We start from the raw sequence: 14765 nt of genomic DNA, 5'->3' as shown, positions 1-14765 counted from the left end.
CGGCGACAACCCACCTTATAAGCGGAACCCGCGCGGGGCCGCGGCCGCTCCTGGGCCGTCCGGGCGCGCTACGCGTGCTTTGGTGGCGTGCACCTCTCACGGTGTGCCTAGCCGCCGATGCCCAGGCTGCACGATCACGTCTGGAGCTACCCAAGCGCGGGCGCTGCGAGGCCGTACAGCCTCCCGCGAGGCATGATTGCGGCGGCCCTCTGTCCGCAGGGCCCCGGAGCCCCCGAGCCCGAGCCCGCGCCCCGGGGCCAGCGAGAGGGAACCGCAGGCTTCAGCGCACGACCCGGCAGCTGGCACCACGACCTGGTGCAGCGGAGCCTCGTGCTCTTCTCATTTGGCGTGGTCCTGGCTCTGGTGCTCAACCTGCTGCAGATCCAGCGGAATGTCACGCTCTTCCCGGACGAGGTGATAGCCACCATCTTCTCCTCCGCCTGGTGGGTGCCCCCGTGCTGTGGCACGGCAGCCGGTGAGTGTCCTTCCTTGTTCTTGGAGAGGGGGCAGTGAAGGGACACGTCAGCTGTTAAGTCACCCTCGGTACAAAAAAGGGAGGACGGAGAAGGTAGGGAACCCCAGACGCTGGCGAGCGACAGGCGGAAGTTGGAGGGACTAGTGATGGAGATGAGGTCAGGAGATAATTGGCAGTTTAAGTGGAGGAGTCGCAGATGTCTTGCTGAGCCAGAAGCCAGGATTGGCCGTCTGGAGAACTGGTGAGGGCAGCACCACGCGGCCATTGGCTGCCTGAGCAAACGTGCTACCTCGCTGGATAACTGAAAACAAACCATCACGTGCGCTCAAGAGGCAGTTGCCAGGGGACAGACTTCTCCGGCCTGCCTTCTGCAGATAGTGCTTTGTGGCTGGCAGCCAAAAACCCTTTGGAACTCTGTGGCCCAGTAGACTTGGGACAGGAGGAAGAGAGGAGCCTTTGGGCCTAAAGACACCTATGGTGTCACTTCTCAGGCCTAATGAAACTTGTGACAGTGCCTCAGACATCTTTTTTCTTTCCTTAATTATTTTGCTGGTTTTGCCAAAAATGTTGAGTAATTACAGCCCAACAGATCCCTGCATACCTTACAGTGTACAGCAGTGACAAACATTTGTCACCCCCCTCAGCCCCGCTTGTTTTTGTCCTGTGGAGGTGGGCAGTATATGCTCTCTGGTGGACCTTCCTCCAGTCTGGTGAGACACACCTGTACCTGTAGCCACAGGACAGCAGGAGCGCTGCCGCTCTGCTTTGAAGCCAGCTTTTATTGACTGTCTGCCGATGCTTTATACGCTGGGCTTGGTGCTGTGCTGTAGCTGAGTCATGGGTTAAGTGTAAGGAGCAGGACACTTGCTGTTGATTCCCAAGGCTGCTGTTTTGGAATGGGGGTAGCCCCTACATGTTAGGCAAGTCATCTGCCACCAAACTATTATCCCCAGCATTTAATGGTTCTTTGGGGAATAGGTGGAGATTTGAATTCTGCTTTTCATAGGACATAAGATTTGGTTCTTTGAATTTGAAAGTTTATCTTCAACATGAAGCATCACGTTTGTGATGAAAGTTTGAAGGAATTCCAGGAGTATGTGAAACGTGAGGCTGAACTGGTAAGCTCTACCATGAGAGGGTAAATGCCTCTCATACCACACAAGGCAGAATGGTAACCTCATTCTGAGGTCTTGAGCTTAGCTGCAACTCACATAGGCCTTGTGTCCACGGGACCTCTCCCACTTGTACTAGCTACAGTCCCTTCCTTCTTGTGTGTTAGTCTCCTGGTCTTTTCTGGAATGCCCAACTGTCTAAATGCTGCTGTCTAAATGCTTACGAGTCCAATCTAGGTTTGTGACAGTTCTAACTCTGAGAACCACAGAACCTTCTCTGCCCTTCTTTACTTACATAATCCTCATTTCACACATGAGGAAATAAATTCGAGGAGGCTTGTCCACTCAAGGGCAGCCTGGGACTGACAGCAGAGCTCTCCCTTCTTGGGGCCCTGCCCTCCTCACGGTGTGAGACTTGTCTTCACTGGGGCCAGGTCAAGGCCAAGAGAAAGCAGAGTGGGGTGGCCTTCCCAGCCTTTTCTTATGTATATACACAGTAGTGCTTTGTGCTACAGGTGACAAACTGCCTAGGAAAATGAGCAGTTTGGATCGGCTAATAATGACCACACAAGGACTGATTTTCACTAATGTGTCCTAATCCTGTTTTGTTTTTCTTTAATAGCTGTTGTCGGCTTATTGTATCCCTGTATTGACAGTCACCTGGGAGAACCACACAAGTTCAAGAGAGAGTGGGCCAGTGTCATGCGATGTATCGCGGTGTTTGTTGGCATCAACCATGCCAGTGCCGTATCCTCAGTTGGTATCTGTGTTCAGAGGATCATCTGGGTTGTAGCAGGGCCTATTGCTGCTGTGACCAAGTACTGCTGGTGGCCACCTCATTCCTGCATGTCAGAGTATGGCTTAGCCTTCATTTAGCAGGAATTCTGGGGTTCCATTCCTAGGGCCTTTGGGCTAACACCAGAAGCAGAGGTTTACTCTGCTTCTCAGTTCCTGTGGCACAGTGGACTTTCATCCTCACTTGCCTTCTACCCACTGCTGCATTATTCTGTGGTAGTGAGAGCCCTGTTCTGCTCTCCGTCACAGAAGTCCAAGGCTGGTCAGGAGGTCCCCAGGCTTCTACTGTCCATAGCTGACATACATACTCCCTTCATGCAGTATGCTGTGGTCTTGTGCATTTTCTATGAAATGGTCAGTTTGATGGTAAACTGTTCACATGCTAAGTTCCTAGAGCAACTTGGAGTAAAGGATACTGTTGAGTTGTATACCCACTTGGAGGCCCTTTCCGCTAGCCAGCTCTAAGAATGCTGGTTGACTCACTGAATTAACTCACGTCCCTACTGCCCACGGAGACCACATGGAGGTAGTGACGCTTATTTCTGCTCACTGAGAAGTAAGGGAGGGGTAGAAAGAATGTCTTAGTAAACTCGTGGCCAAATGCCAACCAAGTCTCCCAGTGTCCAAAGGTTCACAATTAGAAGCCAGTGCCCTGAGTGTAGTCCTCCCTCGGGGTCTCAGGATTGTTCATGTGCCATCATAAGCAGTCATTACTGTGTAGTGATACGTCCTATGAGTAGTTCTAGGGCTCAGGGGTCTGTTGTTGTTTTTAAATGATAAACTGTGAAATGTTTCCTTAACTTTTGGGTCACTAGAAATTAGATTTCGCCAATAATGTGCAGCTGTCCCTGACTCTGGCAGCCCTATCCTTGGGCTTGTGGTGGACGTTTGATCGATCCCGAAGTGGCCTGGGGCTCGGGATCACCATCGCCTTCCTAGCCACGCTGATCACTCAGTTTCTTGTTTATAATGGCGTCTACCAGTAAGTGTGCATTTAGAATATTATTTTGCTTTTATAATAACACCTGTTAAATGTAAATGTTTTTATGCAAAATAACATGAAAATCTTGAAATGTTTTTTCTCAATGTAATTGAAAACTCACCACCCAGCTGGGTGGGGGAGGGTGGCACACACCTTTCATCCCAGCACTCAGGAGGCAGAGGCAGGAGAGTCTCTGAGTTCAAGGCCAGCCTGGTCTACAGAGTGAGTTCCAGGATAGTCAGGACTACAGGAGGGAAAAAATAAAACAAGTCACCATCGACAGACAGCTCAGTGAGAGGAAAGTCAGGTGACCATAAAACATGATGCACTTGATAACTTTAGCCCACAACTGTCTCCCTTGCACACATTATGGAAGTCCTGATCACGGACTGCCTGAGTAGTAACGGCTGTTTCGTTTTTCCCCCTAGGTACACGTCCCCAGATTTCCTCTATATCCGTTCTTGGCTCCCTTGTATATTTTTCTCAGGAGGTGTCACAGTGGGAAACATAGGACGACAGTTAGCTATGGTAAGTGCTGCGGTTGCTGTCTTTGGACACATACATTGTTGGTTTGTGTCTTCTTCAGATTCATTAGCAACAGTTTATGTTAAAAATAAAATGGTGCCCGGCTGGGTCCTCCCTGAGTTACAATACATAGATTTGTAAACACTTGTCATACTAGAGAGCGACCAGAGTTTGAGAATGCCTACATGCATTGCTCTGTGCTCTGTGGTTTCTCTGAGTTCATCGGGCCACTAGGCAGCCACATTTGTCAGGAGTTCCCAAGCATCTGTTAGCAAAAGCAGTGGATGCAGACGATGCTGCAGTGGTGGCCCTTGTCTGGACAAACCAGGCAGCAGCTTGAGTCAGCAAGCACGGCCCTGCCAGACAGCACCTAAACCCATGCCCAGGCCAGGAATCATCCAGAGATCTTTGGAGCATGGCTTGAAAGGAACCATCTTGTTTGAGTACTGCCTCTTCCCCCTGGGAGAGAAAGCAGTGCCATCCCCCTCCTTATATCCAGGGCCACTTCCGAGGCAGTTGGGCAGCTGAATCCAGAGTCTGGTAGCAGGACTCTTCAGCAGGCAGCAGTTGCCACTTGAACACTATAATTTTAAAAATAAATGTGGACGTTAGTTCAAGTAAAGAGAGCTTTCCGGAAAGGTGACTAGAAAGAGACGCTGTACACAGAGATGAGCTCTGGAGTGTTCACTGAGTGCTTTTCTCAGTATTTGATGCTGTTTTTAAACAGTCAGCTGACACCCACTCATGAGGTTGAATTTGAAGGCCACTTGGATATCTGACAAAATACAAGTCATTGTTAAAGGATAGAACTTGAGGTGTCTTTCTCTTCTGTTCCTGCTAACCCTCTACCAATCGCAACCAGTCAGAACCTGAGTTCTGTTATCCATAACAGACAGTTAGAAACCCTTTCTCATTAAAAGTCTCGTAGGAAGCCAGTCTTGTCAGATCACACCTGTGATCCCAGCACCCAGGAGGCTGAAGCAGGACGGGCTTGAGTTGAGGCCAGTATGAGCTACACATAGAGACATTATCTTGAAACAAAATATTCCTCCCGTCCAAGCTGGATTAAAAATAACAAATCCATCTGAAAGCATGAGGGCACTTCTCCTTCTCACGACTGCCTCCCTTGCATCACACCCTGGTGGTTATCAGTGGAAAGAAAGGGCTTCGGGTGCCTCTTGTTTTGAGATTGGTTCATAGTCTGGCAGAGAATTTCTTGGGCTCTTGGCCTAAGTTGTCCACAAGCAGATTGAGTAGTTTCTGCCAGAGAGGAGTTGTGACTCTGGGGTAGCCTCTGTGGAGGCCATGGCTCTTTTGTCTGTCCTTTTAGGAGGTCAGCATGCTTGGGGAGGAGCGGATACTGATGCATGTGGGTCTGTATACCTGGAGATGACTGACAGAGGGGTGGGCTAAGCAAGCTTTGGAGACTGTCCTTCTAGGAACCCTGCTGCCCTCCTACTGTTTGTCCAGCCTCTCTGTTCCTGCGTGCAAGTCTCCTGAGCCTGGTTATTCACAAGGGCACCCGAGCCAGGGGCCTGCTTATAGCACCAGAGCAGTTCTTCTGGGCGCTGGCGTTGTTTTCTCTATGTGCCCTTTGTTCCATGTGTCTGAAATACAGCAGGCTCTTCGCCAGCCCGTATGTTCAGAGAAAAGGAATGCCACCATTTCTAGAATCTGCAGTTGTTGCTGTTTGCATTTAAAAACTTTTCTTAAAGTCAATTTTCAGATAGCAGCCAATTGTATATCAGCTTCTTGTCAGCTCACCTCACAGGACACTACCTGTAGAGCTTGCACCCTGCTTTTAGATTGAGTTTGTCTCTCCTGCTGTCTGCTGATGATGTCCATTGTTGTTATTAAGGGAGCCCTCAAGCTGTGAAGCAGAAGCCATTATTACTGTATGGAACCTGATGTTTGTTCACGTGTGTGCATTTGAACCATGCTACTCACTAGTATGTTATCCGATCCTGTAACATAAAGCCTGTGCCTGTCCTTCGTCCTGCAAATGCATATGAGGACAGTCGTATACAAGTTTGTACCCACCTGCAGCCTTGCTGTTTTGTATTGCACTGCTAGCCCTAATGGGCAGCCCAGTGCCCATGTTCCAGTGAGTCTCAGCCCATAGTTTTGTAGAATCAGTAAATAGTATAATTTGGTGGCTTGATTTTTCTTTCCAAGTAGCTTGTCAAGGGTCTGACTTAGGTTAGATGTGGTACATGCCTTTAATCCAGAATTTGAGAGACAGAAACATGGGTCTCTTGAGTTCATGGCCAGCCTGGACTATACTCAATAAGGAAGAAAAAAAAAATACCTAAACTACTTTAAGTTTGGGGGAACTTTGTTTTCTAGAAGGCATGCTACACTCCTAGGTGGCTTGACTCCAATCCCTTTTCTATCCATCACAGGATCTTAATGTTATTCTCTAAGGATGGCTGCTGACTGTGGGAGACCTGAACCCACAAGTAGATCCCATTTAAAATAGTACCCTCATTGCACCGAGCCAGCTCTTGGGTGCATCTGTCTACCTTGGTGTGGTCGGCAGTGCTCTGATAGTGCTCTCTCCTGTGCTAGAAGCTTAGTCACATATTGTTACTGTGCATAACAGGCTTTATGGAAAGGCATTAGCAGCACCACTCTCTCTGAGGTAAGGATTGTTGTAACTTTGTAGGGAAGGGTTAGGTCTGGTGGAGCTCACCCTGAGCCTGTGGCCAGCCCCAAGCAATTGTTTAGGCCCCATCATTGGAGCGCTGATTTTTCTTTTTCTTTTCCACACAGGGTGTTCCAGAAAAGCCTCACAGTGACTGAGTTTGAGCACATGATTCAGGGCGGAAGCAGAATGTGGAGACACTGGTCCTGGGTGTGGTGAAGAGGATCTTTTTCTCAATGTTCCATTTAGACTGGGCTGATGATAAATGACTCCTAAAGATGCGTTCACGTAGTCTAAATAGCAAGTGGAGGCAAGGACTACTTACCTAAAGTCTTACCTTGCTCACCCACCCTCACACCTGTCTGCACTGGAACATTCTATCCCAGGCTGTATGTGAGAGTTGGGTAAGGGGGCCGGTTTCCCGAGTATTAGATTTCACTCATCATTCAAAGCAAAATGCCATATTTCAAAGCCTTGAATCAAAATGAATTACCAACTAGCAGTTTTATATCAGTGCCCAAAGGAGAGAGGTTGATGGTGCTTAACAGAGATGAAGTATGTGCAGTAAGAATATTTATCCAGAATTAAAATATAGGGTTGTGTAAAGAGGGGCTAAGGGCAGCAGTAAGTTGGAGGAAGATCATGCTCCCCGGAGGACCCAGTGCAGCCACATCTCCAGGTCTCGCTCAGGCTGGCGCTCACACGTGGGTCTCATCAGTGTGGGAACTATGCTGTTTACTGACAGGAGGTTTGTAGACAATCTTACTGACAGCCCAGGACAACACAAAGTCAGGATTCTGCATTGCGATGCTGGACTTTTCATCTCAATTTAAGTGAAGTTTTATCCAAGATCTGGACCATCTAAGAGTGAATAGCTGTCTGCTGTTTCAGTCGTAATGAGCCGAAATTGTGTCTCTGTCACTCCAGAGTGGAGAGGACTTTTCCACAGCCCTATGGAGCTTGCAATCTGTGATTGCCTTGTAAAAGGTTGAGTGTGCACGTCACTGCGTTCGGTGCGCAGTGTCCTGTGTGTGTTGGACAGCGTAGAACACATGGGACCTTGCAAGTATTGGGTCTTCAACTTCAAGTGCAATGTGTATGAAACCAATCTGAGCCTTGTATTCTCTTAAATATTTATTATTTTTTTTAACCGCGCGAGCTGTTCTGGAGAAGGGTTCTCGGGTCATTTCAGAGCTGTGTGGAGGCACACTCAGCAATACTGTGTCAGCCGTGACGCTCCCCAGTCACACCCTCCACTACACCCTAGTCCTCTGACATACTCCAGGTTTGTAAGTTTAGTGATTTTTACTTACAAATTTACCCTTTTTTGCATTCTAAAATGTGTTTGTTTTAAATTATATGGAACTGACTTGGTGAGGCAGTCATTGGTCCCCGGGCAGGCAGAAGCTCTGCCTGTGGGAATCGGGTTTGGGTTCACTCTTGCAGGGCTCCTCATAGAGGCTTTGCTTATTTTGTTTTGAGGAAAATGTCTGGAGTAAACCTTTGTTTTCTGAAACTACTTTAGCTAAAAGAAAATGGGTTGTTCTAGACTTTGGAATGGTTCTTAAAGTTTCCTGGAAATAAAAATAAATGATTGGCACTTCAAAGACATTCTTTAGCCAAGACTTCAGTGTCTAGCAGAAACCACAAGTGACTAGAAGAGCAAGTGATCTTGGTGATGCACTTGATTGTATACAATGAGTATTTTTTCTCTTAAACTGGAAATAAATCTGTTAGAAATAATGTAGCCAAAAAAAAAAAAAAAAAGGTGAATCTGAAGGATGCTTTTGCCAATAGTTAGAGCAGTTACACTGAACCAAAGTGACTGAGTTTGTACAGACGGTAATCCGTACCAAGCACACTCACTGTCCTGATCTGAACACCCAGCAAGGTTCATGTCCGTGCTAAGTTTGCAGCATTGTGTTCTTTTGCATTCTTTTTTTACTTTTATTAAAGGTTCAAAACCAGCTTTGTATTCCTGAGGTTTTCTTTCTGAGGAGACTGGCGCTTCTGCACAGAGGGTTGGATTTATGGGGAAAGGAGTTGTTCCAGTGTGATGCAATTTTGACATAACCTAGGGTGTTTCTTATATGGTAGGAGCTAAACAGAGCCCAGCAAAACTTAACCACTGCCCGTACCTCTACTGGTATGCAGAGTGACGCGGCAGGTTATAACGTGCTCACCTGCTCTGGCAAGCTACTGGCATCAGGGTTTGGGGTAGAGTGACTATGTAGAGAAGCCTCTGGTTCTCCCTGTGCTGAAACACAAAGCCTCCACCAGGCTTAACACAAAGATCCCCTCAACTCCAGAGCACCTTGCCGTGCTTAGCACAGCCCAGCTGCTGGAGCTTTGGGCACTTAGCACCGATGGCCTGTTGCTATGGCAGTTGCCCTAGTGCATTGTAACATGGACCCAAACCATAGGTTCCCATGGCATCCAAGTCAGGGTTGACACAGCAGTCACGGGATGTTGGAGTGCACATTCTCTGGCTGGACACCAAGCATTTGCTGGAGGGAACCTAGCGTGTAGAGGCTCAGCAAAGGGAAGCTCACTCTAAACTTTTTTTTGCAGGCTAAGCTTCACCTGAAATTTTACTGCTCTTTGTACAAACTACCATCTCAGGAAAGGCACAAAATGAGGTTGACAAAATACTCCTACTCCACTGAAGCCTTGTGAGAAGCCCAGTCAGTAGGGACTCAGGACGGACTCTAGCAACAGCACTTACCAAGTTCTTCAAATCTCTGTGCCCTTACATGGAGAGATGCCTAACAGATTTAATTGTCCTATACATTGTTAAAGTATGAAAAGGATGGCCAGCATCCACCTGCCTCTCTCACCCCCATAGAGCCAGACAACCTGTAGCTACAGCCCCTTTCCCCTCAAGCTTTAGCCTCTGTGGTACTAAAACCACACAGCCTTAGGGTCAGCACAAAGTCACAACAAAGACTCAAGTGCTCCAGGAAGCTAGCCCGTGCCCAGCCCACCTGCCTTCTGGTTTATGCTTGAGTTTGGGGGAGGTTCATAAACACAACAGATGTCAGCCCGCTATATTACCAGACAAGAAAGGCTCCAGAAATAGATGAGTCCTGATACCCAAAGAATACTCTGGATTTTCTCTTAGATACTTCTAAGACATACCTGAATATGTTTTTTGGTTTTTTTTTTTGTTGTTGTTGTTGTTGTTTTGTTTTCTCGGAGCTGGGGACCGAACCCAGGGCCTTGCGCTTGCTAGGCAAGCGCTCTACCACTGAGCTAAATCCCCAACCCTGGATATGTTTTTAAAGATTTATTATTTATAATATGTGAGTACACTGTAGCTGTCTTCAGACACACCGGAAGAGGGCATCAGATCCCATTACAGGTGGTTGTGAGCCACCATGTGGTCACAGAGAATTGAATTAAGGACTCTGGAAGAGCAGTCAGCAGATCCATCTTCCACCCCACCCACCCACCCACACACCCCTGAATTTTCATATTTACTGAGACAATTGTCAGCACCTGGGATGAGGAAGGACGAATAGCAAAGGGAGGGCAAGAGGGGCTTAGTCCATTGCTCGGGTGTGGGTGTTAAGGAAGGAGCAGCAGTCTTCAGGCTAGCAGCCAGTCTCAGTCCCTGGCTGTTAGGAACATGAGAAATAAATCCCCAGGCCCTCTCTGGGTTGTCTGAAGGAAGAAGGAAGCCAAGTCCAGGAAAGTGTCCCTGTCTCAGGGTGACTAGCCTCCACTCTTCATCTAAGGACAGAAGTCTGCATCATACCTCTGCTGATCTCACTGGGATTAGCCTTGCATTCTGGGTTAATTGCGCCTACCTGAAAAAGAGGTTCAAGTCCCAATCTCCTAACAGCTCAGACTTGCTTCCTATAGAGTCCTTTTACAATAAACATCCATTCTAGAGAACCCTGACTAATGAAAGGCCACCAGGGTGACCCTAATCCTAAATGACTGGTGTCCTTATAAGGATAGGTATTGGGACACAGGGCACTGATGGGAGATACCATGGAAACCTGTCTTGGTTTGAGTTTCCGTTGCTGTGAAGAGAAACCATGACTCTCACAAAGGAAAACATTTAATTGGGGCTGGCTTACAGTTCAGAGGTTCAGTCCATTAATGGTGGCACATAGGCACATATGATGATGGAGAAAGCTGAGAGTTCTAACCTGGATCGGCAGGAAGAGACAGACACTGGCCTGGCTTGAGCTTCTGAAACCTCAAAGCCCACCACCTAGTGACACTTTTCCTCCAACAAGGCCATACCTCCTCATAGTGCCACTCCTAATGGGCCTATGGGGGTGGAGGGCACTTTATTCAAACCACCATAAAACCCAAGGTTAGAATATCTGTGAGGACTGGACTGAGCTTTTGTAAGCACTAGGAAGCCAGAGCCTGTCTGAGCTGGAGAGGTATGAAACTCACCCTCACTTCCCAAGGTAACCAGGCTTACACCTGAGCCTACACCTCCTGACCTCTGGAGAGCCAGCTGGTTATGTGAAGCTTCCTAGAGCAACACCATCCAAGTTGAACCTCACCAGGTGCTTGCTGGGTGTGTGACCAGGAGGCACCAAGACTGCTTGACCCTCAAATACAGCCATGGTGTCTGTTAGGCTGCAGGACTGTGGAGACAAGCAGGAATGCACAGGTCATTTGTCTGGAAAGGCCTCAACATAGAGGGAAGGAGAGAGGAAGGGAGAGGGAGAAAAGGAGGAAGCCGAAGACAATGGTGGTGTCCAACCAGAAACACTCTAGATTCCACCCAACCCATGGGTTTCTAGCAGTGGTATCAAAGGGACAGCCCCAGGGACGACTGAAATGGAAGATACCACTCCAGTGATGAATGTCCTTGGCCACTCTCCTTCCTCTTCCAAAGAGTATTCAGTGCCGCAGACAGTTGTGAAGACAGGTGGCAACAGAAAACCTCTCAAGTCATTTCTATCCAAGATGGCCAGATATAAGAGATTTGAAGCCATGTCCTTTCCTGAGGGAGTCTACTGAGGAGAACTATGTATTTCCCAGCCACAGTGTGGGAGAAGAGGCTCTGTGGTCTCTCTGTGAAGGAAATGTGGATATTGTTTCATCTTAAATGAGTCAGGATTTGGAGTCTAACAAGGCAGAAATAGAACCTGCTCTCTTTGTGAACAGAGAAAAGTTTTCTAGCCTCAGTGGCTCAGACTTTAAAACCAGCAGCAACCAGGAAGGGTTCCAGTTCCCAGCCCTGAGCCTTCCTTTTGCTATTTATTGTAATGCTAAGTGCAGGCCCCCAAGACCTGGTAATTTTGGAGATGAGAGTCTGCAGGGCAGAGTCCTCATGTATAAAGTTATTTCTTTTTTTTTTTTTCTCAGAGCTGGGGACTGAACCCAGGGCCTTGTGCTTGCTAGGCAAGCGCTCTACCACTGGGCTAAATCCCCAACCCCATAAAGTTATTTCTGATTGGTAAAGAAAGACGCCAACAGCTAGTAGTTGGGAAGAAGAGACATAGGTGGGGTTTAGGTTTCGCTGTCTTGAGGTTGGAGAAGAACCGTGAGGAGGAGAGTGCAGCAGGAGGAAGCTGCTGTGGGTTAGCAGTGAAGAGAATGTCACCGTGAGGACTGGCCCGTTTGGAGTTCAGAGCAGCCCAGATGAAACATAATAGTAATGGCTTGGGGTTATTGATAGGAAGGCAGATTCCAGCCACCCAGCTTTTATACTGCTTAAAGCTTATTATAAATATGAAGGCTGTGTGTGTTTCATCCAGGAACTAAAAGGTCAAAGGTGAGATTAAAACCCGAGATGGGTTTCAACAACACTTCCCTACCCAGATCTACCTGTGTCCTTTTTGCCCTGTCCCACCCCCACCCGGGTACCTCAGAAGCTCAGAGGACAGTTGGGAGTGCAGGCAGAAGCACCTTACCCTTTGGCAGCCTCACCTACTCCAGTTTTTGATGACAAGATCCTCTGAGTCTAGTCTATGACTGCTTCTCCCAGGGCACCCACAGACGCCTCAGAGACCATGTGCATCTGCTGTTTGATCACCTTCACAGTCTGTTTCTACCCTGCCTGTCCCCAGCTCCAGTCCAGTCCCTGCTTCAGCTATTCCTGCTGATCCAAGCCCTGACCTGTGGTCCAGACCCTGCTCCCATGGTCCCTGCGCTTTGTGATGACCTTTCTCTCCTTCACTAGGGCACTCTCTTGGGGCATTTAACAAGCACTGTGTGCCACAACTCACTTCTAATGCTGTGATCTCATGAATCCCCTGCCCACCTGGAGAGAATCTGTCCCCCTCCAACCCTCCTGAAGACAAACTTGGTAACTAAACCGTTCCCACTGCCACCCAGGTTCTGAGATCATCTCCAGTGCTTTGTGATCTGGGCAGCCTCTGGCCACAGGCTCAGGAACTAAACTACCTCTGATGAAGGTGTCCATGTGCCACATATGGTTTTGCTCTTCCTGAATGGTTCCTTCCCTGTGTGCAGTTGAAGATGTAATTCCAGGGCTTCAAATTCCAGACAGAACCTATGAGGCATGTCAGGCAAGGGAGGTCATGACCCCATGACCCTGTGAACTCCAGTGATGAGGACGCCACTTACATTATTTGGAAAAGGAAGGTGATAACAGGACACACCTCATGAAGTTGTGATTGTATGACCAGAGTATGAGCTCAGGAAATATTAGCTAAGGTTGCTATTATCATCACCACCATAGTCATCATGCTATCCACCATACCATCATCACCATCATCACCACTGTCCTCATCACACTGTCATCACCATCACTGTCCTCATCACCTTCACTGTCCTCATCACACAATCACCATCACCATCACTGTCCTCATCACAGCGTCATCACCATCACTGTCCTCATCACACAATCACATCACTGTCCTCATCACACAATCACCATCACTGTCCTCATCACACAATCACCATCACTGTCCTCATCACACAATCACCATCACTGTCCTCATCACAGCGTCATCACCATCACTGTCCTCATCACACAATCACCATCACTGTCCTCATCACAGCGTCATCACCATCACTGTCCTCATCACACAATCACCATCACTGTCCTCATCACACAATCACCATCACTGTCCTCATCACAGCGTCATCACCATCACTGTCCTCATCACACAATCACCATCACTGTCCTCATCACACAATCACCATCACTGTCCTCATCACACAATCACCATCACTGTCCTCATCACACAATCACCATCACTGTTCTCATCACACAATCACCATCACTGTCCTCATCACACAATCACCATCACTGTCCTCATCACACCATCATCACCATCACCATCACTGTCCTCATCTCACTGTCCTCATCACACAATCACCATCACTGTCCTCATCACACCATCATCACCATCACTGTCCTTATCACATCACCATCACCATCACCATCACTGTCCTCATCACACTATCATCACCATCACTGTCCTCATCACACTATCATCACCATCACTGTCCTCATCACACTGTCCTCATCACACTGTCATCACCATCACTATCACTGTCCTCGTCACACCATCATCACCATCACCATCACTGTCCTTATCACATCATCACCATCACCATCACTGTCCTCATAACACTGTCCTCATCACACAATCACCATCACTGTCCTCATCACAGCATCATCACCATCACTGTCCTTATCACATCACCATCACCATCACTGTCCTCATCACACTATCATCACCATCACTGTCCTCATCACACTATCACCATCACCATCATTGTCCTCATCACACAATCATCATCACCATCACTGTCCTCATCACACCATCATCACCATCACCATCACTGTCCTCATCACACCATCATCACCATCACTGTCCTCATCACGCTGTCCTCATCACACCATCACCATCACTGTCCTCATCACACCGTCATCACCATCACTGTCTTCATCACACTGTCATCATCATCACCATCACTGTCCTCATCACACCATCACCATCACGCCCCTGCTCTCTGTGGGCTTGGCTGGTCCTCTACAGGGAGCCTCCAATGAGATTCTACAGTTCCCACCTCAACACCTCACTTTTCCTTTTCAGGATCAGCAGTCAGAGCCCAGGACACGGCTTGGGTCTTTAGAGATGGAAACCAACTATCTCTTCTGAAATGGCACGCTTGGTTTTAACCGCCAGCTGCTGCCCGTCTCCCTGGCTGCCTACTTAAACTGTTGAAATATTGATTAAGCCCTGCTTTTACAGTGTTTTAGACTGCAAGAGAAAATATCCTTGC

The 14765-nt window shown here is 48.0% G+C and overlaps 1 protein-coding gene and 1 long non-coding RNA gene across 8 annotated transcripts in view; one reads left to right on the top strand and one right to left on the bottom strand.

The window, feature by feature from the left end:
* Positions 1 to 149, bottom strand: part of LOC102546740 (uncharacterized) — a 42996-nt gene extending 42847 nt beyond the window's left edge. For all 3 annotated transcript variants that reach the window (XR_010066046.1, XR_005503391.2, XR_010066047.1), the window contains exon 1: positions 15 to 149. This is a non-coding gene — a long non-coding RNA (uncharacterized LOC102546740). The remainder of the gene's footprint in view (positions 1 to 14) is intronic.
* Insig1 (insulin induced gene 1) lies at positions 27 to 8500 on the top strand. Of its 5 annotated transcripts, none has more exons than NM_022392.2 (5): positions 70 to 475; positions 2210 to 2334; positions 3198 to 3364; positions 3793 to 3892; positions 6662 to 8284. In NM_022392.2, the coding sequence occupies exons 1-5, from the start codon at positions 118 to 120 to the stop codon at positions 6689 to 6691; spliced, it is 780 nt and encodes a 259-aa protein (NP_071787.1). In that variant the 5' UTR covers positions 70 to 117; the 3' UTR covers positions 6692 to 8284. The 5 variants fall into 5 exon arrangements, with proteins under 5 accessions (XP_063142729.1, XP_063142728.1, NP_071787.1 ...); XM_039108310.2 differs by lacking the exon at positions 70 to 475 and adding an exon at positions 751 to 1593 and having other exon boundaries at positions 2210 to 2347; positions 6662 to 8500; XM_039108311.2 differs by lacking the exon at positions 70 to 475 and adding an exon at positions 1452 to 1593 and having other exon boundaries at positions 6662 to 8500.
* The last annotated feature ends 6265 nt before the right edge of the window (positions 8501 to 14765 follow it).

Source organism: Rattus norvegicus, chromosome 4 (genome assembly GCF_036323735.1).
Source record: "Rattus norvegicus strain BN/NHsdMcwi chromosome 4, GRCr8, whole genome shotgun sequence".
Taxonomy (NCBI): domain Eukaryota; kingdom Metazoa; phylum Chordata; class Mammalia; order Rodentia; family Muridae; genus Rattus; species Rattus norvegicus.
This window is presented reverse-complemented; position numbering and strand designations above follow the sequence as displayed.